General features: G+C 33.7%; 2 protein-coding genes across 3 annotated transcripts; one reads left to right on the top strand and one right to left on the bottom strand.

The window, feature by feature from the left end:
- Positions 1–408: 408 nt before the first annotated feature.
- LOC133824005 (probable ADP-ribosylation factor GTPase-activating protein AGD15) lies at positions 409–7,001 on the bottom strand. 2 transcript variants are annotated; one of them, XM_062256865.1, is made up of 8 exons: positions 6,613–7,001; positions 6,466–6,524; positions 5,804–5,894; positions 2,595–2,649; positions 2,262–2,352; positions 1,975–2,158; positions 1,234–1,426; positions 409–1,080 (listed from the first exon to the last, which is right to left on the bottom strand). In XM_062256865.1, coding segments are annotated over exons 1-8 (726 nt in total). In that variant the 5' UTR covers positions 6,664–7,001; the 3' UTR covers positions 409–1,078. The 2 variants fall into 2 exon arrangements, with proteins under 2 accessions (XP_062112849.1, XP_062112850.1); XM_062256866.1 differs by lacking the exons at positions 409–1,080; positions 1,234–1,426 and having other exon boundaries at positions 2,078–2,168.
- Positions 7,002–7,136: 135 nt separating this feature from the next.
- On the top strand, positions 7,137–8,031 carry LOC133824006 (uncharacterized). Its single transcript, XM_062256867.1, has one exon. The coding sequence runs from the start codon at positions 7,194–7,196 to the stop codon at positions 7,770–7,772; it is 579 nt and encodes a 192-aa protein (XP_062112851.1). The 5' UTR covers positions 7,137–7,193; the 3' UTR covers positions 7,773–8,031.
- Positions 8,032–26,856: the final 18,825 nt, after the last annotated feature.

Raw genomic sequence — 26,856 nt, 5'->3', positions numbered from 1 at the left:
TCAAAAATATAACATTCTATCTACTCTTCAAGATGATAGGAAAAATGAAATGTCAATTATGGCTATCTAAAAAATGGAAAGAGATAGACTAGCAAAAAGGCAATTTTGGATCTTAGAGCAGTTTAAAGCTTGTTAATTAGAAAGACTAAACATGCAAGTTCATTCTTTGAAGCCTTGGCAAAATTTACGAACAAAGAAAGATGATTAAAAATTTAAAACAATAGAGAAGGAAGAAACAAAAATACTAAAGAGACCACTAATTAGCAACAATATACAGAAGATATTACTTGTAATTAAAGCAAAAAAACTTGCTTGTAAAATATATATATATTATTACTTCTTGTGAAATCCCAACCATTCGAAAGAACACAACAATATAAAAGGAAAAATTACAAACAATATGATTATACAACTTAAGAAAATGTTTACATTGACACTTACAAAAAGTAAAATAGATAACACAAATATCCCCTTATATTAGTTAAACACGACTAATTAATATGGTACTTTTGACAATTAAATTTCATTTACTTTGTTTCTAACAATGCAATAATTAATTTTTTAAATTAGAATAACAACATACCCTTAGTAGTAAAAATTTCATTGATTTTCCAATCAATTTCAACTTTAAGATGTTTTGCAAGTAGTTTTTGTTCAGGTGTGAGTTGTGACTACAGTTTTCATATAAATTCCAAATCATTGAATAAAAAGTATGTGGAAAAAGTAGGACTTATCCAAATATTTAATTGCCTCAGATTTATGAGAAACAAAGAAATTTCGGAAGTGCCTAAGATAATGAGCAACATTATTTGACGTGGAGATTGATTAGAAAACACTACCCTTTTAAATTCGAATTTTACACACCTTAAGCTTCCGAAAAAGGAATAGAAGATGAAATTTTTCCAACAACACATTAAAACTGCAGACCTTGTTATGTGGTGCGTAGAGAGTACTTTTTTAAAATTTGTTGCTGGTATGCATTGTTGCTACAGTCCTTTACATTTGCTCTGAACAGAGATTTTAATTGCAGCAGCTAATTAAATGTTATATCCATGGCATTTGTTCTGATCAGAGTTTCTCCTGCACCATAAATTTTCAGATGTATTGCTTGGCTTGATCATTGTTGACTAATTCAGTAGCAAATTTAAAATAAATAGATAAAAACTTTGAAACTCCAAAATGTAACCAATAATAATCATAAAAAATAGAATACAAGTAAGAATGTGGTCTTACAATCAAAAGTTGCCCAGCATGAAGGATCAACGGCTGTACTATCCTTTTTCACATCATGGATATAAAGTAAGCTGAAGAGGTTTGTGGTGCTACAATTGCTCTTTGTGTTGGAGGTTTGACATTCTATAGTTTTTGGCAGCCCCTCTGACAAAGTTGAAGTAATGGTATAACTCTCATTTATATCTAAAGAGCCCTGTATACAACAAATGAAATCTTCTTTAAGTATATTTCTCAGCTCTTTCAAGTACCAGAAGAAGAAAAGATGAAGCAGTGACAAGAATCACAGAAATATAATGTATGAAATCAAAAAAAGAAGCATGATATGGCTGTCAGGCAGGAAGTTTTAGTAGGACTATGCCAAGTCATATTTTCCAATAAGTAACCAATGAGGTGAATCATCTTTTAGCAACAAGTATAATGCATTTGGAATGAAATTTAACAAAGAATTTGTCAACTTGCAATGCTGTAAAGTCTCATTCTAAAGCCTCCATACTCAATGGTGGCATCATATTTGTTAGAAGTTGCCCCTTTCTTTTGGCTTAAACAATGAATAAAAACTAAATCAATGAAAATGATGAAAGTGTACAAGTCTAGCAAAAGTTGAAATAACCCAAATGCTCTTCAGTGTACAGATACACCAAGTGATTAAAGATATTTTTTATGAATATAGGGCAAGACATGTTCTATACAAGAAGAACAATAAGAATATAGAATAGTTTGACATAAAAGATATGACATTACTGCACGTGGTTTTGCCAATGCGAGGGCAGGTCGTGTTGTATGTTTGGTAAGAATTTGTTCCTCAAGAGAGAGACTCCGTACTTTCCTTGGACTATCGGTAACCATATTGAGATTGCTTTGTGATGCACCTGGTTCTGCAGTTGCTTTTATACTTCTCTTCTTAGTCCATATTTTTCCTTCGTACCTGTTAGTTCCTAAAATAATTTAGTGAAAAATGGGGAGAAATAACAAGTCCATTTCTATGTTCAGTGTAAAAGCTCAAAATAGGCTTCAAGTAAGCCACATACTTGTCATGAATCAGCTTTGTGATGGCACTTCTGTCCAAATCTGAAGGCATTGTTGCTTCCCAATAACTGTTTGCCTTCTTATTCCCCATAGCTATGAAAAGACAAAAATGAACCATTGATTAGTTTGTGGGTAAATATAATTAATGTCTCTCTGAACAAGAAACAAAATGATTTGAAAGCACCATTAAATGTTTCCTTTGACCCTTCACCTTGACAAACAGTGGAAAATAGTTGTAAGGTTTAATGCAAAACATCAATTTCAATGACATGATGCTAGAATCCAAGTACATGTATGTATGATTTTCTGAATTGGTTTTATCATATAACTCTTACATTCCATGAAAGAAACCTGCTCCGGAAGCCATGTATCCAAAGTAGTAGACCGTACCTGTTTCCGAAAGAAAGAAGAAGAAAAAACACCAAACTAAGCAAATGAGCGGGAAAAAAAATTGTTGTACTAGTGTTTAAATTAATTTCTATTATGTTCACAGTTGATTTTGAACCACCTATCTATAAACATGTCACTGCTCAACATGTTTAGATCATACTAATAAATTTACAACTTCCTGGAAAACAAATTACCAAGTATTTAAATGCTATGTACAATATTCTGCATGGACTACAAGGAAGAAAGGCAATCAAATCTTACTGTTGACAGATAAGTGAAACTCACAAGAAAATCAAATCTCACAATTTGATGGTAGATGTAAATTAGTAGTTTTCTTATTTAGATGATTTGTAGCTATCTTTATGACTTGTTGTTTATTCTGTAATTAAGAGACTTAGGTGTGTAAACTATATAAATAGGTTTGTGTTTACCAATTGAAATATATAGAAAAGAAGAAATACAATTTCTATTCTTACTTATAAAAACGCTGTCCTTACCGCTACTTCTCTAATTAATCGCCTCCCCAATAGGCCCCTTCAGTTCAAAACACCATACTCCATTTTTAGTCTCTCTCCCCTCACACTTCCACCAATACTCTGCCAGTCAAAGTTTTTGGCTGCACTGTCTTTGTTCACGTGCACTCCCAACACTGGAGTAAACTTGATACTAGAGCAATAAAAAAAAAATTCCTAGAACATTACCCTACACAGAAGGGCTACCGTTGTTACTGTCCCCTCACCAGGGATGTGCTTTTTTCGAAAATTCTCCTTATCTCACTCCTACCTCGCTTCAGGGGGAGCACATCCATCACGAGCAAGAAGTTCAGTGGTTGTGGGGTTTAGAATTACCCCTAGACACTTCATTCCCTTCAGAGCCAGAAATCACTCCCCCTCCTCAAGATCATCCATCTTCTCCTGCTTCTCAAGATCAAAACATACGGAAAGAAATACGGGTGTATACCAGAAGAGAAAGAAATATACAAGTATCGAATTCTTATCATAGTCAAGAGCCTGACTCGGTAATAGAACCACTTCCCTCAGATGATCCAGGTAAACTTCCTTCAAACACTCAGTCAAATCTAGATATTCATATTGCATTAAGGAAATGAACTAGATCTTGTACCCAACACCCTATTTCAAAATTCATCTCTTAGGCCAAATTATCTTCTCCATTTAGAGTTTTTACCTCTAGTCTGTCAGATTTTGTGAGTCCCAGGAATATCAATGAAGCACTTGGTACTCCTCAATGGAAGATGGCAGTTCTTGAAGAGATAAAAGCACTTGAGCAGAATGGAACTTGGAGACTAGTGGAGTTACCACCTGAAAAGAAAGTAATAGGGTGCAAATAGGTATTCATGGTCAAATACAATGCAAATGGATCTATTGAAAGGTACAAAGCACAGTTAGTTGCCAAGGGTTTTACTCAAACCTACGAAATTGACTATACTGAAACCTTTGCTTCAGTTGTCAAACTCAATACTATTAGAGTATTGATCTCGCTAACTGTCAACTTGGATTGGGAGTTGCATCAACTTGATGTAAAAAATGCATTATTGAATGGAGAACTGGAAGAAGAAGTGTACATGAGTTAACCCCTGGGTTTTGAAGAATCTCCCATGCTCTGATTGTGTATGTTGATGATATCATTGTCACTAGCGCAACCATACTGAAGAGATGGTTCTGATCAAAGAAATGTTGGCAACAGAGTTCGAAGTCAAGTATCTGGGCGCACTCAGGTATTTTCTGGAAATGGAATTTGCTAGGAGCAAAAGAGAAATTTTTGTATCTCAAAGAAAGTATACTCTTGATCTCTTAAATGAAACAGGAATTCTTGACAGTAAACCCAGCAAAACTCCAATCGAGCTCAGAGACAAGAGAAAAATGTTTGAAGGAAGTTCAGTTGACGAAGAAAGGTACCAACAACTAGTAGGGAAGCTTATCTATTTCTCACATACCAAACCTAATATTGCATTTGCAGTAAGTCTGGTTAGTCAATATATGCATGATCCATGTCAAGGACATCTCAATGCAGTATACATAATTCTTAGGTATCTCAAGAAAACACCAGGAAAATGTCTTTTCTTCATAAAGACAACCGAGAGGAAGGTTGAAGTATTCACAGATCCACATTGGGCTAGGTCAATTGATGATAGAAAGTCTACATCTAGGTATTGCACAATTGTATGGGGTAATGTGGTGACATGACGAGTAAAAAGCAAACAGTTGTTGTAAGAAGTAGTGCAAAAGCCGAGTATAAAGCTATGGCCCATGGAGTGTGCGAAGCAATATGGATCAAATGCCTATTAGGGGAATTGAAGATTGAATATGAAGTTCTCATTCAGCTCTATTATGATAATCAGTCTACCATCAGTATTGCACACAGCCCTATACATCATGATAGGACTAAACATGTTGAAGTAGACCGTCACTTTATTAAAGAGAAGATTGATGGAGGAACTATAAGCATCAAATATGTACAGACAGATCAACAGTTGGATGATATTCTCACAAATGGGTTATCCGAACGAGTGTTTGATTTTCTAGTAAACAAACTTGGACTCATCAATATTTATAGTCCAGCTTGAGGGGAGTATTGACAGATAAGAGAAAATCTAAGAAAATCAAATACCATGATTTAATTGTAGCTTTAAATTACTAGTTTCCTTATTTAGATGATTTGTAGCTATCTTTGTGATTTGTTGTTTATTCTGTAATTAAGAAGATTAAGTGTGTAAACTGAATAAATATGCTTGTGTTTACCAATTGAAATATATAGAAAAGGAAAATACAATTTCTCTTACAATTTCTATTCTCACTTATAGGAAAAACACACATCAATGTGCAATTAAATACATATAAACTTTTATATTATAAAATCAACTTTTGGTTTATTGTACAAACAGAATTGGGGCATCATATACTTCTGAAATTAACTGTCAAAAGTGTTGAGATTATTCATGATTTGACTACGGCAATGCATCATAGTCAAACTTTATATTTCTCCAAGTTGTAATTGCATAAGCTAAAAATAATCTCCTACTGCTGAAAAAACTAAACAAATGCTTGCAGTCTTGCACTCAAATTGGCATATAATCCATTATATTATACATCTGCAAGAAATGAAACATAGAATCATTAGAAAGAAGAAAATGCACCTTTGAAATATGAACTCCAAGACTCCGATGAATTCCAGAACATTGCATGCATATAAATATTCCAAGGTTCACACTAGCCCATCGTGGTGCCCTGAAGAAGTATACAACAACAATGTTTAGATCTGTAGGTTATAAAGTTTACATAAAGTTAAGAATAGAACAAGGGAAACTCTGCAACACTTTCCAATATAGAAGTATTTTTCCAAAATTTGGAATGTTACGGTCAAGGTTTTAAAAAAGGGTATGATAGTAAGTATTTCTTTTTGTGTCAAGCTTACAAAATATTCCACTCATGTAATCAACTATAGTGATTGTTTACAAGAGGCATTCTTTGATAATTCCTTTAGCAAATTCGAACATAAATGCATCCATACTGATATCTGAGGAGCTGTTCTATTGGAATTTTCTTCAGTATTTCATTCTCTAAATGGGGAAGTTTGGCAATGAACCAACAAGAAAATTGAAATTTTTGCAATGGATCTCTAGTAACTCTAGAGCAAAATATTGTCTAATATAGCAAAACTTTCAAATGAAGAACCTAAATCACTAAATATGCAAAAGTATAAATTATTATGAGACGATGACTAAACTGTGCAATAAAACACTATTGGAAGATGCAAAGGTGAAGAACGTGCAACACAAGAGTTGGGTTATGAATGTACTTGTTTCGACAGTCAGCGCATTCTCGGTTTTCTGGCAACTTCAGAAGACCTTCAAGAATCTGCATACAGAAGGAGAAGAAGAGAAAATGAAGCATTGAAATCCATTAAAAAAGATTGGATGATTGGTTAATAAGGAAAGAATGAGACCTTGGTGTGCTTGGCATTGAGCTCCTTAGAGACAGAAGCCTTCTTGTTCATTATTATTTTGATTGTGTTTCGTTTGGTTGGAAAGGGTTAATGGGGTTGATTATGAATTTCATTGAAACTAACACAACCGCATTCTATGCAAGGCAAACGCAGAAGGGAAAAATGTGAATGTGGAAATGAAATGGATAATGAGACCCCAAAAACACTCTTGTCCATTCAACCCAACACTTCACAATTCATCGGCTTAACTGATTCCAAGGGACACCCTGGGAAAAACACTAATCAAAACTGCTTTTTTATTTTTTTAATATATTATACATTTTTTTTTCACTTAAAAGCATTGTTTGTAACACAATTTTTTAACATTGTAACACTTGTAGTTATTTTTTGTCATCCTTTTCATTATTTTAGACACTCAACTCAAACCATAATTTTTTTTTCTTTTTTATCACCTTGGGTTAATTTTTTTTTAAAATAAGATTAATAAATTTTTTATTATTTTTGTTTTAAAGAAAAGAATATGTAGAGATAGAAAGATGAGATAATTACGTTCCTTATCCGAAGAAAGCGAGTCACTGAAAATGGCGACTATACCATCCTCCTCTCTACAGCTCCCAAACCCATTCCCACTCGCGTCGTCCTCTTCCAAGCCCCCCCGCGCGCTTAAACCCCTCCTTTCATTCACAACCAGAGCCACCGATTCCGATTCTCCGCCCTCTGAACCATCCGAGCCCGCGACGCAAGCCGGGACCGAATCCGATGACTTCGAGGACCGGCTGAGCCAGGTCCGACTCCGATACCGGAGCGGGACGGGGAAGAAGGCGGAGATGCGAAAGACGAGGAAGTCGAAGAAAGGCACGTCATCTTCTTCGGCGTCGATTTACCTGCCGCCAGTGCCCTTGAAGGAGCCGATGGCGGGTCGGGTGAAGGTGGATTTCGGGTTCAGCCCGTACAGCGAGCGGGTAAACGGGCGGGTGGCGATATTGGGATTGGCGGCACTGTTGCTGGTGGAGCTGGCGACGGGGAAGAGCGTAATAAATTACCACACGCCTTCGATTGTGCTGATTCAGATCTACTTCGTGGCGGCGGCGACGGCATTGTATGTTAAGGTTCAGAAAGAAAGTGTTAGTGTTTGGCCTCAGTCTTCTCCCAAACAATGATAAAAATATACTGTTAATTATTATTATTATTATTATTATTATTTTCAGCCATGAACACTTATATTATATTAAATATCAAATTTCACTTCTTTTATTTTTTTTTATAAAATTGAAAATTAAAGTTTTCAGTTTGGTTTTCATTGTTATTGCAATTATTCTTTCTTTTCGTATTGTTTGTTTGTTCTTTGAACTTTGTGTATTAGATGACGATGATGGATATTATGAAAATTCAATGGCATTGTAGCATTGTTTGATGGCAGTTATTGTTATTCAGTTAACATGTGTAATATTAATATAAATATACATATTTGTAAATATAAATTTATTAGACAATATTATAAGAGAAATTTTAAAAGTTAAGTCAGTAGTTTGAGCCTGTTCAAACATTGGGCGAGATTGGTATGTGACTGAGTTTTTTTATGCAAGCAATCTTTATTTCTATGAAGTGAATCAAATGTTTAGTGGTAGTGGTAGTTGTAGATGATAAAATATCTTACATGATGTTTATATTATCCAACCAAAAATAAATTATAAAATCCCTATTCAGCTGGTACAAACTCAAAGAAAACTATTATTTACAAAGCTTTCTAAATAAGTTATTTTCATCCTTGAAACTATTTATTAACCACATCTGCTGACAGGGCTCAGTGAGAAATATCAACACATTGCACCCTCATGTCAAGAGTTGAAGATCTGTTTCAAATTTCAATGCCACAAGGAGGCATCAATTAACATTTAAATAAAGTTTATCTTTTAATAGCAAAATGTTATGAGTGTTCCATTATTAAATTAAATAGATTGTTGAATTTCAAAAATAAAAAGATGTAGTATAACCACCCCTTATCAGAAGCTAACAATTAAGAGAACGCACTAAGAACTTATTGCTTTTGTCCTATAAATTATGCAAATAATCAGGCTTCAAACACAGCAACCAAATGTAAGAACAAGTTAAAAAACACATAAAACAACATGAGCATATTACAGGAACATTTATCAATGATGTAATGTTTGTGCTTGATGTATTGCCAATGGTAGTGCAGAGATAATAGTATATTACAACCATATCTAAAAGACATTTATAATTCCATTATCTTCCTCAGTTTGGATTTATTTGAAGGCGAAGGCAAAAGACATAAGCATACGAGAACCACCGAATGCTAATTTTCACATGAACAGCTACTACATTTTGAAACTCAAGGATGTGTGACCTGATATATCCAACCTGAAACCATATTAGCAAAGATTTCGAATTCAATTTGAATTTAAAGAAAAAAAAATATTGATTTAGGACGAGGTTGACATAGTTTTTACAAAGTATTTTTATGTGTATTAAGTTTTAAAAACTCTTTTGAGAGCTTGATTGAATAATTTAATCAAATTTATTTTTAGCTTTAATAAGCTATTTCTAAAGAACCTACAAAATGTGACTTATTGTAAAAGTAACATTTAATAAGCTATTTTTAGAGAATCTACAAAATGTGACTTTTTGTAAAAGTGTATTTTAATAAGTCAAAACTAAAAACACAAGTTTTGCCAACCAAATAAATAAAATTGATTTGATATTTAAGTGCAACTATTAATAAGAATAGATAAATAAAATTAGTACCTAAGTCAAACTATTTACATAACTTGATCATCAATTGAGACTAGAGAAGAAACAGGAACAGTAGAGGCAGGAAGAAAAACTTGGCCAGAGCCCAACGCTAGTTCAGAATCAGTTTCAGGAGTACCTTCAACCAAGTGTGGAACTCATCCCAAAACACCTCTGCTGGCATTTTCTTAGCTCGACCATATCACTTTCGAGGTATTTAGTTGTAATGTCTTGAAGCACTGATCTGATCTTATACTCTAGGACGACTAAATTCCGTAATGATAGAATCAATAGCATTAGTCTTGTGAAAATCTGCAGCACGAGTATACTTCATACTTAGAATCAAGTCATCCTGTATAATTGGTGGAAATGAACATGTTAGAAAAGAAAATTGGCAAACTAACCACTTTTTTCTTTTCTTTTTTCATAAATTAAAATTTAAAAACAGATGAAGTGGCTTTAATTAACCCTTAAAGAAATACTAAACTAATCAATTAAACAAAAACAATAATAAACTAATAACAAAAACAATTTTGAATCCCTAAGACCCAAAACTCACGATACCATCGCTTTCTCCCCTTCACTATCAAAGACTCATCTCACTCATTGTAGACACCCCATTTCCTTTATTTTTCTCTTATTCAGTCTATACCCTCCTGCAACCCTGATAACCTCAAAACCCTCGTTTATCTCTTATTACTCCTCAACTACATTATTTTAATAAGAAAAAATGGAAATAACAATTAATCCAGCAACTAAGTTACCCTCATGAAATGTGCAGGTTAGTAAATATATATATATATATGCATTTATATTTTATTTTCAAATATTAGTTTTGGATTATGTGTTTATTGAATCATAAAGATTTAGATTTTAAGATTATTGCTAGTAGAACTAAAAATGACTATAAAATGTGCAATCTTGAAAGCCTCTGTGACCCATTATTATTTAAAAGAAACCTTATGCAACATATTGGGTTGTTTAGTTACATTATAAAAATCCTTTCATTAAGAATATGACCATTTAATTAGACTATATGTGCAACTTCATCATTGGATTACATTCTAAAAATTATTTTATTACAAATATGAATAATTAATTAGACTATATGTGCGATTTCATCATTGGATTACATTATATAAATCATTTTATTAAGAATATGACATTTTAATTAGACTATATGTGCCACTTCATCATTGGATTGCATTAAAAAATCACTTTATTAAGAATATGACCAATTAATTAGACTATATGTGTGATTTCATTATTGAATTACATTATATAAACCATTTTATTAAGAATATGATCATTTAACTAGACTATATGTGTGAATTCATCATTGGCTTACATTATATAATTCCAATTTCATCATTTAATTATATTATCATAAGGGACCCTATGTGACGTCAAGGTCTTTTGAAATTTCTTTGAGCAATTTTAGGGACCCATGGCCTATACAACCCTCACGGTATTTAGAGTCGCTTTGTGCAATTTCAAGGTTGCTTCCAAGATTAGTTGAAGTGACCCTTAAGGTCTTTTAGTGTCGCTTAGTGTAATTTCAAGGTCACTTCTAAGATTAGTCGAAGTGACCCTTAGGGTCTTTTAGAGTAGCCTAGTGTAATTTCAAGGTTGCTTCTAAGATTAGTCAAAGCTACCCTCAGGGTATTTTAGTGTCGTTTAATATAATTTCAAGGTCGCTTCTAAGATTAGTTGAAGCAACCCCAAGGGTCTTTTAGAGTTGGTAAGTGTAATTTCAAGGTCACTTCTAAGATTAGTCGAACCGACCCTCAGGGTCTTTTAGAGTCGCTTAGTGTAATTTCTAAGTTGCTTCTAAGATTATACGAATCGATCTTTAGGGTCTTTCAAAGTCGCTTAATGTAATTTCCAGGTTGCTTCTAAGATTAGTCGAAGCGACCTTTAGGGTCTTTTAGAGTCGCTTAGTGTAACCAAACTATCATGGAATATGGTTTCCTGGAATTCGTTGTGCTATCATGGCTCCCAATTTTAGCATTGCTTCACATATCCATACCTATCAGAGATAAAATAGTAATTATAAGCATGAATCATTCAATAATAAATCATATTCAATATAAATTGGATACACAATAAAATTTTACCTGAAATATCCAAGGACATCTATAGAAGTTCCACCTCACATAAGGTTTAGTAGGATCATTTTCCATGTCCTGACGGGTGATTTGCTCTATTATCTTCCCCAAGGATATTTGTCAAATATCTCAAGTTTGTCCACTAGTTGTAGCCAATGGAGATCTATTGTCGAACCAAGGATCAACATTAATAGAAATGCACCAAGCAAGTAGATAAATGACAACTTGGCTCTATCCCTAGTCATTTCTTCTTTCAGTATTCTATTTAGAGTATTGGATATATCCTCGATTTTTATAGAGTTGCTCTTAAAGTACTTTTCCTTTAAATTGTTCTTTGATGAAATAACACTTATGCAAAGATCTGACAGTAACTTTAGATTTCCCTTGTGCATAAGAAATAACACGAGGTGCACAAGGAAGCTCTGTTGTCAACACAGTTCTAGAACATTGAATAATTTAACAAACAAATAAAAATTTCTAAATTAATAAAACTAATAACAATAGGACTAAACAATACAAAACATGAATTACAAATTAATATTATAGCATGATAATTCAGATAATCAAATTTTGATGTGTTTTTATCAATTATATTTTTATTTTTTGCAAATTAAATTAAACGACTTTATGTGACCCATGTGACCTCTCGTGCGGCCTTCTAGGTCAAGTCGCATAAAGGCTTTTTATACTTAGTTTAAATTGAACTAAAAGACATTGAGGGTCGCATAAGAGACCATGTGGGTTGCATAGAGTCACATAGTATTTTTTTTTACATCCTACTTAGTGCAATTTTTTAGTCAGCTTTCTATGTCTAATTTAAAACATAAACGACCCTATGCGTCGCAAGGTCACCCATGATTTCTTTTCCATTTAGCTCAAATAACTAAGCAACCCATAGGGTCATACACAATTGCACAATGTTTCTTTCAAATAATTATGGGTCATAGATGCTAGAGATAATACATTTGTCTCAATGGAAAATAGTAAGACTATTACAACTCTAAGCAAGAGAATACAAATGAAAAGATGAGGATTAAATAAGTTTACAAGTCTATTGCAAAAATACAAGTAAATATAGAAACGAGAAGATGAAGAGAGTAAAAGAAATAACAACTCTATGACAAAAGTTACAGATAAACTAGAAGTAGTAAAGCAAAAGATGTGAAAAAGATACAACTAAATATAAAGAGAAAATGGGAGAAAGGTGACAAAGAACAATATAAGAAATAATAAAAAAACAAGAATAAGAAATAAAGCTCTTTCACTCACACAACCAAAGTGAAGAATATTGTGGATCACCAACTTGAACAAGGTTTACAACCTTAGTCCAAAAGCTTATTTTCTCATATCTCAAGCACTAAGTGATTCCCTCAATATTGGAAATAACACTCTGGAATAATCAAACATTTTTGTGTATTTCTAGCAAAGTGCTCTAGTGGATAGAAATAGTGCTGTCTTACAAGTGAGCATTAGACTTCTATTTATAGAGCTTGAGATACCCTTTGAATTTCAAATTTCACCAACCCTCATGGCTGCTATCAATGTCTAATTGGATGTTTATGGAATTAAAATGAAGATTTGGGAGTTGCTTGGGGTGTTAGAACTGCTCAAATTGGAAAAAACTAAAAAAAGAAATTGGTTTTTAGCACTCCTGGCCGTGACCACTAGTCTCTTTACCCCAGGCCGTGGCCAAGGATAATCAGTGGTTGCGACCACAATGCAAATTTCAGTTTTCGAAAAAACGTCATAATTTCTTTCCACATGATTTTGTAACATCTATACACCTAATGAGAGTTAAAAACATGTCTCCAACAACCATATTACATAATGGAATTGTTAAATCCAAACTAAAATGTGTAACATACACTCTACATATTATTGGGTAATATTTTGGGGTTACAAATTTGTAACTGGTTTTGTAACTCCAAAATATGTTACTTTTGAACACACACGTGTCTAATTTGTAACTTTCAATAATATATTACAAAGTGTGGCAAATTACATTTTGTCACATTATTTAATCAAACATTATATTATTTAAGATAATATAACAACACAGGCTTTAACAATTGCACATTTTAGAGTCATTTTTAGTTTTACTAGCAATAATCTTAAAATCTAAATCTTTATGATTCAATAAACACATAATCCAAAAATAATATTTGAAAAGAAAATATAAATGTATATATATACTAACCTAGTTGCTGTATCAATTGGTATTTCCATTTTTTTCTTATTAAAATAATGTAGCCGAGGAGTAATATGAGATAAATGAGGGTTTTAGGGTTATTAGAAGGGATAAATGAGGGTTTTAGGGTTATTAGAAGGGGTTGCAGTAGGCTGAATAAGAGAAAAATAAAGGAAATGGTGAGTGAGATGGACTTTGAATGTGAAGGAGGGAAGAAGATGATGGAGAAAGGGAGAAAGGGAGAAAGTGATGGTATTGTGGGTTTTAGGTCTTAGGGATTCAAAATTGTTTTTGTTATTAGTTTATTATTGTTTTTGTTTAATTATTTAATTGATTAGTTAAGTATTTTTTTAGGGTTAATTAATGCCACATCATGTGTTTCTAAATTTTAATTTATGAAATAAGAAAAGAAAAAAGGAAGTGGTTAGTTTGCTAATTTTCGTTTGTAACATAGCCATTTCCACCAATTATATTAAAAGTAAAGAAAGATTTTCCCCACTCTCCGGTCTCCATTTCCTCACTCTCCTCGTTCTTACGAGAAATATGCTAGAAAAAATTATAATAAAAAAATCAGCTTTATAATTGATAATGGAGCAAAACAGTAACGAGGATTGATTTTTGGCAAAAGAAAATAAATAGAAAAAAAAATGTATTTTTAAAGTTCTTTTTCAAGGTCTTTAAGGGTAAATAAATTTGCATTCTTCATCTACTCTCTTCTTTTTGGTTCACTAGATAATATGAGAATATGTGGTACATAATTAAAGGGAAAAGCAAGAGACTGTGATTAGAAAGCTACCGAAATCATCACCATTGATTTTTTTTTATTTCTTTTATTTGTCGAACATTAATATATATACTGAAACACATTTCAAACATATACACATCCATATTTTGTGAATTAATCTTTACAACATCAATTTGTGTGTTGATTGGAAATGAGACTTATGCTGGCTTTGGATCATGATTTCAACTCTCATCGATTTGACACATATACACACATACATATATAAATGTATATGTAAATGGCACCAAATGTCATTATTTATTTTCTTTTATTGGACAATAAAAATACATTTAGCAATATTTGCGGCAAAAATACTTAAGTTTGTTTTATAACATTTAACTATCTAACTTTTTTTTTTGCAGTGAAAATACATTCTGTCAACAATCATTAGCATCCGTAGGTACTTGGACATCAAGTGTCATGTAGATGTACATGTGACAATATATAATTGGTCCACGTCAATTCTTTTTAAAAATAAAACTGATATGATTAAATAAAACTATTATTAAAACTTAAAACTAATATAAATAAAAACTTAAAAATTGAAAACCCCATCCTTCGTGTATCATTTGAAAAACATGAATGTAACGTTCTCCTAATCCACGACTGTTACACTATGTAATTAAATAGTGCTTAACTCACTAAATGAGTCATTTGGACTTAAACCGTGTATGTAACGCCCTAATCTCCAGGGACCGTTACGGTGTGCATTTTAAACAGTGCTAAACTTGCTAATCCAGTCATTTGGCCATAATCGTGTAACTAAATATGATTAGCTGTTTAGGATTAAATTTTTTGGTTAAGATATAACGTTTTACTAAAACGTTTACCATATACATTAGGATCCAAAAAATATAATTTAAAGGTTAATTACAGCAAAATATTTACAACCAGCTGACCTAAGCGGCAAAATAGGGTTTAACCCTAGTTCCTCTTTAAACCCTCGGCCGTGGTGGTCGAGCAGCTGCATATGTACACATCGCCACCTATGCTCTCCAACTCAAGGATGGTCCTGCTTTTTTTTGCCTTTACCTGCACCACATAGCACCTGTGAGCCAAAGCCTAGCAAGAAAACTTGATATGCTCATGAACAAGTAATAACATGCTACTAAGTCATAATAGGCGTGCCTAGTAGTAATAACCCTACTCATGCATGCAAGCAGGTACAAATAAATGTTTGTGAAGTCCTGCGCTCTGAGTAAATGACTAATAAGTCATTCTTTGAACAGTTAACTAATAAGTCTATCTCAGTCAGATGACTGATAAGTCTATTTCTGAGGTCCCATACCCTCCTAGCCATGTGACGTGTAGGTCACCTTAGCTTTTTGGCTCTGGCTCTAAATAACTAGCCTTTAGACTAGACAAGCGCTTTTAGTTTTCATCGAACTTGAGGTCGGTCTGGCATTAATGCTCATGATGAGTCATTAAATGCTGATGTCGATTAGATCTAATCTTTATCGGCTTGCGTTAAACACGCTAAAAACTGTCCTTGACTCATAAGTCAATGCCATACGACCAGTGCTTGGTAATACTGTCGAACTTGACTAGTAAATCACAGCTTCACAGTTAATACCGACACCATTGCCGATTCTGACTAATAAGTCAGTGCCATTCACAAGTGAGCAAGATTTGCTAAGCATTTGATATGAAATCAATGTCCACATTTAAACACTCAACATGCCTCAATAATAACCATGCACGTCACATATGGGGTGCAGTTTTCTTACCTCTGGTTCGAGCGAGAAATAACAATTGAAAGAACCTTGAGAACGATTGATCATTTTGATTCCTTAGAGGTCACCTAGTCATAACCAATTTCAATCTCCATTAATGAAAAATCAACAATAAAAGGGTCTTGACCTAAACCTCACTCCCGGGACCCCGAATTGTACCCAAACGGTGAGTAGATTCGAACCCGAGCCTTAGGAATTGAAACCCCGAGCTAAAAACCTTCAAAAGTGCCTAAAACAGGAATATGGAAAAGCAAGGTAGCGCTGTAGCGCAACGCCCCTAGCGCCCCAGCGCTATTGGCAGGGCTGAAAGCCCCCTGGCTAGCGCTGTAGCACTACAACCAGGCTGATCAACCATGGCTTTTCCTTCCCACGATTCCTCCATTTCCAACCTTCAAAACAAGCTTCCAAACTCCATCCAAACCCCCAAATGAACCCAAAGACCATCCACACATGACCTAGGCATCACAACCTAAGTAACCTTTGCCAAAAACCCCATTGAATTCTCAACTTTCCAACTCAAGAACCAAACTAAAAACCAAATGAAAACAGAGCAAGAACAAGGGTTTTAATGGCTAAAAACTCACCTCAATCTCCATAACACACCCTCTTCAATGGTAGAGCATAACCTAAAACCCTCAAGGCTTGGTTCCCTAGCTTGGTTCCTCAAAAAGAGCTCAAAGATTCAAAGGAAAATGAAGAGGAAATGATGAATGATTGAAGGGAAGAAGGAGGCTCTGTTTTGGCCAAGTTTCTACAGATTCAAAGGGTTATATCTATCCTTAAGGTCAAAAGACCAAAATGCCCGTAGGTCATTTAAAATCCTCTTAAGGCCACCAAGGGCAAAACCGTCCTTTCGCGCCTATCTCGTTAATCATAATTAACGCCCCCAATTCCCGTTATTCTCAATATTTTCAAATGCTAATAAATCATATCCCATTACCCTTTAATTACCGGTAATGTTCTAATCCTCAAATTACCCCGAGACTCACATCGAGCCCCGAAATTAACCCCGTTATGACCAGATTGATAACTTGCATTCACAGATCGTCTCATGCCGAATGACTCGAACAAATCCACATTATAATGTGGTCTTATTCAAAATTCACCAACATGCATGAAAATACACAATTATGCCCTCAACGGGCCAAATTACTAAAATTCCCTTATAGTAAAATGTGGACCCATATGCATGTATTTATCATCATATAATAATATAATTCACATAAACATGCATATAATCATTTAATGGCATAATAAATCAATTATGGCCCTCCCGGCCTCCTAATCAAGGTCCTAAACCTTATTAGGGATTTTGGGGCATTACAGTGTAATTGAAACCAACCACGGGTTTAGGTACTAAATTTTTTTGTCAAAAGTCAACCATTTCATTATAAACGTTTAATCTCAATACATGGGATCCCAATGGAGTTTAGAACGGTATATTCATTGCCTTCTGCAACTTTCCCCAAAACTTGGAAGTAATAATAGAGTCTTCATCTGATAAGATGGACCTTGAATTCCCATGAATGCATACCACCTCTCTCACACAAAGATCTGAATACTGATCAATTGTGTTACTTGTTTTTACTGATAAAAGTGGGCTTACTTTAAATGCTAGTTCATAACGACCCAATCCAAATCACGCTGGCCCACTATCCTGGGTAGCCCCACCACGAAACCCATCGCGATGTTTCCTTATTTCCAATATGGAATACTCAAAGGCTACAATAGCCTTACTGATTTCTGATACTCTGTCTTGACTTGCTAACAGGTTAAGAACTTTGTCACGTATTCCATTATGTCCCTCTCCATCCCAGGCCATCACTATAAAGCTTCCATATTCTGTTACATTTCCATGATGCCTGGATGAAGAGAATAAGAGGATAATATGATATTCATCCAGAATCTCCCATTTAATCCCAGTGTTCATCGGATTCCAAATTCGATCTCTATACCTCAATAAATTCATACCTGACACTATATAATCCTTAGCCAATCCAGCTAGGAATTTCCACTCAATCTTCCTATCTGTAGTTCACTTAAATGTCTTTCCTTTGATCCTTTCTGAAATAATAATCTCTAGTATAAAGCTGGCAACTTGGTCCACCAGAAACTCTACTCTAGTCCTGGTCAGATCCTTTAACCAACATGATGCATAGGCAATCACTTTGCCCTGTCACTGAGTTGTCATAACAACCTACAAACTGATTCTGATTTGTAAGAAGACTCAGAATTCTTTCCCAAAGCACATATAATATCCTTCTCGTCCAAGGAAACTCCTGCCCCTAAGGCGTTCCTTGACCTTGGAAAATCTCCAACTGAGAGTATACCACAATACTATCGATCAAGAAGATCACAAATTCAATTCAAATAATCCTCGAATACTTTGTTCATCTAATTCATAAAAATAACTCAGCACTCTCAGTGCCCTTATTTGATTTAAAAAGTAGTCTTCTGCATATCCTTCTCCCTGATCTTTAGCTGGTAATAACCAGATCAAAGATCCACCTTGGAGAATACCATCTTACTCAATAAATGAGCCTTTAGTTCTTACAGTTTTGCTGAAGCTGCTCAAAACAGTTCCCTAAGCCTGATTCCATCTCTGGCACCAATCCACTCACCATTCTATCTCCTTGTGTAAACGTAATTATAGCCAATTCCCTAGAAGCACATCCAGAAACTCACAGACTAATCCAGTTTGTCTTAATCCCACTGGCACAACCTAAGTGGTATCCACCACACTAGCTAAGAGTTATATGCATCCTCCTGCAATAGATCTCTAGCTTTCAATACAGATGTCATAAGCATACAAAATTCATGCACCGTGCCAGTTACCACAAGGGTCTTCCACTCTCAAACCCAAGAATTAATATTCTTTCCTTGCAATCTATCATTGCCTCTCACTTGGCTAACCAATCCATATCCAAGATCATACTAAATTCAGTCATAACCAACTTTATCAAAACAACTAATGGGTCCTTTCCACCATAATATAACTCATCACAACATAATCATGCAATCTGCATATCATCTCTATGCCTCTATATATGCAACAATCAAAGAACAACATGGTACCAAAATCAGTCAGCACAATACAAAATCAAAACTAGAAAGCTGACCTGCCATCCTTGAGGAACCAGCCTCAGTCTCAATCTCCGACTATGACTGCCTCAGAATGAATACTCGAGAAATAAGCGACTGCTCCTTGTTTTCTTCTTCCTTTGCGTGCTGATGAGAAATGATGCCCTAATATAGCCTGTAATGCCTTTTATAGCCAATACCATTACATTGTGTATTTTAAATAGTACAGGACTTGCTAACTAAGTCGTTTGGACATAAACGTGTTACTAAGGTCAATTAAAAGATTTGGGTTAAAATATTTTGATCATAAATAGTTGTTTTCCATTAAAAAGTAAAAGTTTGTACATGGGATCCCAAAAAGGTGTTTACAAGGCAATTACTGTAACGCCCTGGGTAACCAGGACCGTTACACTGTGTGTTTAGAATAATACAAGACCTGCTAATCAGGTCAATTGAGCTAAAATGTGTTTCTAAAGTCATCTGACATGTTAGAGTTAAAAGATTTTGATTATAAAATGATTGATTTCCATTAAAATAAGAGTTTGATACATGGGATCCCAAAAAATAAGATTTACAAGGAGGAAATGACTCTCAAAAGTTAATACAGCAGTAGCCAGTCTAAATGGAAAAATACAGTTTAGAGCTCTAGTTCCTGTAAATTCCCTCGGTTGTGGCGGTCGAGCAATTATTGATGTACACTCTGCCCTAGAGCTCTCCAACTCATGGTTGGTCCAGTTTTCCTTTACCTTTGCCTTTACCTGCACCATGTAGCACCCGTGAGCCAAGGCCCAGCAAGAAAACTAAATTCCACAAAACATAGGTAGTAACAGAGCATACATAACAAACCTCAGATCAATCCATTCAATAGCAATAGAAGACAAGTATTAAACTAGACGACGATAAACATATAATTTTAAGCATATAACCCAATATGTAATACAAATATTTAGGTGTCGGCACCCTTAGGCCGAGCCCTCTGGTTATTTAGCTGATCCCGACTCGCTTAGGCTGAGCCGCGTTCAGAACGCTTATCATCAGCCCCGACACCCTTAGGTCGTACATTTACTTTATACATAACAGTCAAATAAGTTATAGAACACACATACCTTTAATTACAGGGAATCTCAGTCCCGTTCACAACCACATGGGTGTAGTTTTCTTACCTCGAGTCTCGAGCACGATCCTCAATCCTAAGCCTTAACGGTAATCCTAGTCACAAGCAATAATGGATGACTATCAAATTCTTATCCCATTAAATATTTTGGAAACAAATACTAGCCTCCGAGACCTCGAATTCTACTAAATCGGGTGGTAAAATCCTTCCAATACCTTAACATTTGAGTTCCTGAGCTAAAATCTCACAAACAGCCATTACTTGCATTAGGCCGCGACCCTTGGCTGCGACCCAGCCCCTTAAGGGCCACGGTGTGCTCAAGTCAAAGGCAAAATGCCTCTCTGTTGGAAGACACAAGTCGCGGCGCGCTATACCTTGCGTCGCGGCGCACCTAGGAAAAACATAGGCTTTCCAGCCTCCTCGAGCACACAGGTCGCGGCGCTTGAAGAATAGGGCCTCGGCCCGAGCCCCCAAACCCAGAAAATCAACCCCATCTCTACATTTTTCCTCGAGCCCAAACCCCAAATTCATACCCCAAACACCAATTCAACCAAGAATTAAGCTTAGTTTTCTTATCCTTATAGCCTTAACATCATAACCAACCTATACACAATTCCTTACATTCATCAAACACCCAAAACCAGTCTTGGAATCCATCTTCATGAAAGCTCTAAGTTCTAACAATAATTTAGCATAATTCATTCAAAAAACTGAACTTTAACATTTACCTTGAAGATGCATATGGTGTCCCTAAGCTGTACCTCAGAATCCTAGCCTTAATTTCCCAGTCCTCAAGCCTAATTCTTCAAGTTTCTCTTTCAAAACTCAAAGCCCTTCTAGGCATAAGAGAGGGAAGAGAGAGAACGTGTATGAGAGAGAGAGGGAGAGAGAGAGAGAGTTCTATAAGTATCAGATGGGTTCCGACTGTTTCCTAAATCTCATTGAGCTTAACCTTTAACTAAAATGACCAAACTACCCATGTTATTAACTTAGCCTCATATTTTCCCTTAAGGGAAAAATGGTCATTTGGACCCTCGTTTCTCGCTAATTCCTCGAGTCATCCTACCAATTGTCAGTTAATCCTATCATGCCCAACTAATTACCAAATACTTACTCGTTGCTCAATAAATCCCAAATATACATTAAACTTCCCAAAATACCCCTAAGCTCACCCCGAGCCGGGTATTATTCCCTGTTGTGACTATTCTGCTAATCCGCTCACTAGGATTGCCTCGAGCTATATACTGCGATTATGTCCACATAATAATGTGGTCTCAATCATTTATCACATATAAACACATTTATGCCCTTAACAGACCAAAATTATAGTTATTCCCTTATAAACAAGAACGTGCCCACATGCATATTTAATACTCATAAACATGCATGCCACATAGTCATGCACTTAATCAATTAAACAAACACATATCCAATTATGCCCTCCCGGCACGCTAATCAAGGCACTAAACCCTATTAGCATTTTTGGGTCGTTACAATTACAACCCTCAAAATAGTTACAACAGAAGCAAACCTAAATGGCAAAATACAATTTTGGTTCTAGTTCTTGTCAATCCCTCAGTCGTGGTGGTTGAGCAGCTGCTGATGTACATGTTGGGGTTTTATGCCCTAATTAAAACACAATTTCTTTGTAATCTCATTTATTATCAATAAAAGAATAGAAATCATTTTTTTGACTTGGTCAATCACTTTGCTCACATGTTTTATTTTCATGATTATTTGTTTAATATGAACTTATATTAAATCCCGAGCATATAGCTAATCGTATTTATAGTGATGTAATCACAACGTAATATAAATATGATTATATGTTCAAATATAAGTTAGTCCTAAAATTAGTCAGTGTACAGAATTTACACTGACTTGCCAATCTACGATATGATCTACTTACACTTCGTAGTGTTATGTTCTTTCCAGAACATTAGCAAACTAGATAAGATCGGATTTATTTGTTACATCAGACTAGACCGATATTGACAGTTGATAGGATAAGTAAACATACCGTTATTATCTATTCTAGTCATATCTTATAGTTAACCATAGGTCAATTCAATCTCAATTCTGAGTGGTTAGTATTCTAACTGATTGTATTATTTGAGTTCTTTGACTTGTTCGTTACCAGCTTACCCTATGGACTAGCCCATACTTACATCTTGGGAACTAGGTAGTATAATTGAGTGGGAGTGTTAATCATAGATATGAACATCTATAGCTTATGATGAAGAAGTGAAACAATGGTTTCCATTTAGTTTGGTTCAAGGTGCTAAATGATAGAGATCTCATTTCAGTAATTAATATTAGTTTACTGAAATATCATTTACAAGGAACTAAGTGTTTTAAAGATAAAATACAATGATGGGTAAAACGATATTTTAGTCCTATCTCATTGTAGACCGTCTATAGAGGATTGAATGACAATTATGGCTGTAGCAATGGATAATTAATAGCGTATCTATATTTGTTATAGAGTGTTCTATGAATTCAAGAATGCAATTCCGAGTCTTTAGTAGAGTCACGAGGAATTAATAAGTTAGTAAATTTATTTGTTAGATTTATGATAACTTATTGGAGCTTGATTTCATAGGCCCATGGTCCCCACTGTACCTTTGATAAATCATCTAGATAGTCTCAATTAATTGATTTATTTATCAATTAGAATTATCAAAATTGACTAGGTCAATTTTGACTAGGTCAATTTTGGATAGTTTCACAGAATTATATAATTTAGAGAAGAAAAGAGACATTATGACAGATTTATTAATTAAGATAAATTGGTATCTAAATTAATAAATTAGTTTAAATCAAGATTAAAATTATAAATAACTAATTTGATAAAGTATTTAAATAATGATTTAATTAATTAAATCAATAGAAAATAATACAAGTCTTGATTTTAAGTCCAATGGACTTATAATCAAATGAGAAATTTCACGGGCCTAAAGCCCATGATACTTTCGACCTAGGACTGTTAATTGGCTATTATTTTATTTATTTTTTAATTAAATTAAATGACCTAATTGAGTCTATAAAAGGAATACTTAGAGAGAATTGAAAACATAAGTTGAAACACAAGTTTCTGATAGGTTTTAGATTCTCTCTAAACATAAGTCCTTTTCTAAGCCTTATTGTTCTTTTTCTCTTCTTCTTTTTGTATTTATCTCATGTGTTGAGAATTTCCTACTCTAGTCTAGGTGATTCCAATGATACTTTGGAAGACTGTGGAGAAAATTGAAGATCGGTTCAGTTTCTTGGTAATACTCTGCGACAGAAAGGATACAAGGGTTAGAGAAACTGAAGGAGTGACTCATTCATTTCGCTACGTATAATGTAAGTATTCTTATCATTATTTATCTTTGAATTCAATTTTAGAAACATGTTTTAGGTTTTCTTATATTAATTCGTTTAATATAAGATCTACGTGAAAATAAATAAATATCATGTATAAGTTTTCATAACAACTGGCCTAAGAGCATTTGGTAATCTTTATTTTCATGCACGAACATGTTAAAAATTGAATTATTTGATGTGTTTGAATAATTGGATGGATTTCATAATTTTATGAAGCATATTGAATTCTATGAGATTATTAGCAAATTTTAGGTTATCTTGTTGTATTTTCTATGCCATTAATTTTCATATATGCTTCATTTTGTGTAAAACATGGTAAAAATTAATTAGAAAATAGTTTTGGTTTGAAAAATAACATAAAAAAAATTTATTTTTTTTGGCCTGGCTGCTATTTTGTGCGCGCACCAGCCACCTGCGCGCACACCACAACAGCCTGCCTTGCACCCGCACGATTTTTTTTTTTAAAAAAATGTGAAAATTGATTATTTATAATCAAAGCCAAAAATATCAATTTTTTTTTTGCATTTAAAAATATTTTTTTAAAAATAAGATATTTTTGTTGGTTGAGATTTAAATAATTAGATATTTTTACAAATATTCAAATTCAAATTTAAAAATAGACTAACAACTTAATTTTAAATATTTTAATATATTAAAATATTAGAATTAAGATATCAGATATTTTATACTTGTTATTTTTATTAAATATTTATTTGAAAATATAAATATCTGTTTATTCTATAGTTTTTAATATTTAAATTATTTGAAATTTGTTAGTTAGATATTTTCATAGATATTTAAATTTGTTTAACTGTTTTGAGATATTTTAGGGTTGCTGTAACTATTAATATTTTTTTAATGGTTAAAATATTAGCTTATACTTGTAACAACACAAGATATTTTTTGAAAAATAGTTAATGTATTGATTTTAAAGTTTAAAATTGGTTCAATTTTGAAAATATCATTTTTTTCAACCAATTAATAAAATATTTTTTTAATAAATGAGATTTAAATTAACTTTGGTTAATTGTTGATAAATTCTATTTAAATTAAATTAATATTTTTCAAATTAACCTAAACCAAGTTGATTGTTGATAAATGAAATTTAAATTAACTATTGTTAATTGTTGATAAATTTCATTCAAATTGACTTATTTTTATAAAAATTAATTAATTCAAATTTTTTGATAAATCTAGATAATTAATTGTGGTATTTTTGCAAATGAAATAAATTGTGGTGTTTTTGCATAAATTCATAGAATTGCTCATATAGTAACATGATTAGGTCCATCCAATTATAATATGTCTGTTTGCACTATATGTGGTATTTTTGCAATTGGGCTTAGATGCATATAGTGGCACATATGTTTGCTAGATATATGGATTTTGCCAAATAAAATATTCATAAAATGATAGGTTTTATTTGGGCCAATTAGAAAATGTAAAGTTTAAATTCCTCTATTGTGGGTGATTCCACTTGTGAATGCCAATTTTCTTTGCATGACTATAGTTGTCATAATCAATTAATAAAACAAAGGTTTAAATTCCTGTCTTTTGGACCTTGTATGGAAGTATGGGGGTCTTTGTAGTGGGAACGAGATACATGACCCAGCCCTCTTCCACACAAGCCCCATTGTTAAGGTCCATTTACTTGAGTTGGACTTAATTGTTTAGGTTCATTATATTAGTTAAACCTAAATATTGATTAGCAACAAATTAATTCTAAATTAATTGAATTTGTTTCAATGTGACACTTTAGAATTAATAGAAAATTATAGGACTTTGGTTTTAAAAATTCTAATCTTACAATTTTTTGAAGAACCATATTCATTAATTTTCGAAAATTAATAATAAAAATACTATTTTTAATTTTATAATGAGCTTATTCTAAGAATTATATTCGATCTCTACCGTTGGTTTAACAAAGTCAATAGCTTAATGGGGCCTCGAGACGCTTTGATTCGTCCCCCTACGGAAGGTGTTCATTAGTTATTTTGTCAAGGTTAAATTTCGAAAGATAGATAATTATAGGTCAAATTCTACTAGACTCAACATTATGGTGACTACTAGGACTAAATTTATTGATTATCGAAACCGTGGGTCTAGCTCATAAAATAAGAGATTTTGTTTTCTTATTGTGATTGAATAGTAGGTTGATAATAATGATGTCCATTATTAAATAAGTTTACAACTTTATTTAACTAGTGGTATTTTTGACTCTCGCCAATCGAGACAAGGATATCATAGATTAGTTAAAAACCTAAAGAAATAGAGATATGATTATTTTGGTACTTTTTTCTCATATCTTACATATTTTTGGTATATATTGTGCTATTTCTTGAAATTTGTGTGAATAGGAGTTTTATTGAGCAAATGTGATTGATTTCAATTTTATTGATAACCGATAGTTTTAAGCTTGGATGTGTCTACTCCCATCCTTTCTATGGAGAAACTCACTATAGAAAACCTCCTTAAGTGGAAGCAGAATATCAATACAGTGTTGATTGGTGACAACCCCGAGTTCGTCATGACTGAAGAATCTCCAAAACAAGCACTGTCTCCGCACGTTCGTGATGGCACCGTAAATGCTCGAATAGCACCGTCTCCGCACGTACGTGATGGCACCATAAATGCTCGGATGGCACCGTTTCCGCATGTTCGTGATCAACTCAACTATGGTCTAACGCAACTCTTGAATGAGCTTCAGATTTTTGAGCCTATCATGGGTGGACCTAGCAAGGGAGGAGAAAATAAGACTACTGTTGTTGCTACTAATCCAGCAAAGGCTGAAGCTAACCAAGCTTCATCTTCGAAAGTTGGAAACAAGAGGAAAGGTGGACAAAAAAACAACCCCAAGCCTGCAAAGGTTGCAAATACGAGTGCACAACCAAATGCACAGACGCCTAAGGGGAAGAACAAGAAAAACAAGAAAGGTAAAGGTAAGTGTTTTCACTGCAGAAGGAAGGGGCATTGGAAACAGAATTGCCCCAAGTTTCTAGCAGTGAAAAACAAAGGTAATGATTATAGTTCATATATCTTAGAAACATATGTTTTAGAGAATGATAAATCTGTTTAGATTATTGATTCTGGATCTACCGACCATGTTTGTAACTCTTTAC

The sequence above is a fragment of the Humulus lupulus genome, chromosome 3 (genome assembly GCF_963169125.1).
Source record: "Humulus lupulus chromosome 3, drHumLupu1.1, whole genome shotgun sequence".
NCBI classification, from domain to species: domain Eukaryota; kingdom Viridiplantae; phylum Streptophyta; class Magnoliopsida; order Rosales; family Cannabaceae; genus Humulus; species Humulus lupulus.
Note: the sequence above shows the minus strand (reverse complement) of the source record. Positions and strands in the feature narration are given on the sequence as shown.

Excerpts from the sequence above, each read along its gene's own strand:
- LOC133824005 (XM_062256865.1), bottom strand. The coding sequence starts at position 6,663 with ATGAACAAGAAGGCTTCTGTCTCTAAGGAGCTCAATGCCAAGCACACC. Across the intron at positions 2,159-2,261 it reads ACAAAGCTGATTCATGACAA|GTACGAAGGAAAAATATGGA; the intron begins GTATGTGGCTTA and ends AGGAACTAACAG. Across the intron at positions 1,427-1,974 it reads CATTGGCAAAACCACGTGCA|GGCTCTTTAGATATAAATGA; the intron begins GTAATGTCATAT and ends TGTTGTATACAG.
- LOC133824006 (XM_062256867.1), top strand. The coding sequence starts at position 7,194 with ATGGCGACTATACCATCCTCCTCTCTACAGCTCCCAAACCCATTCCCA.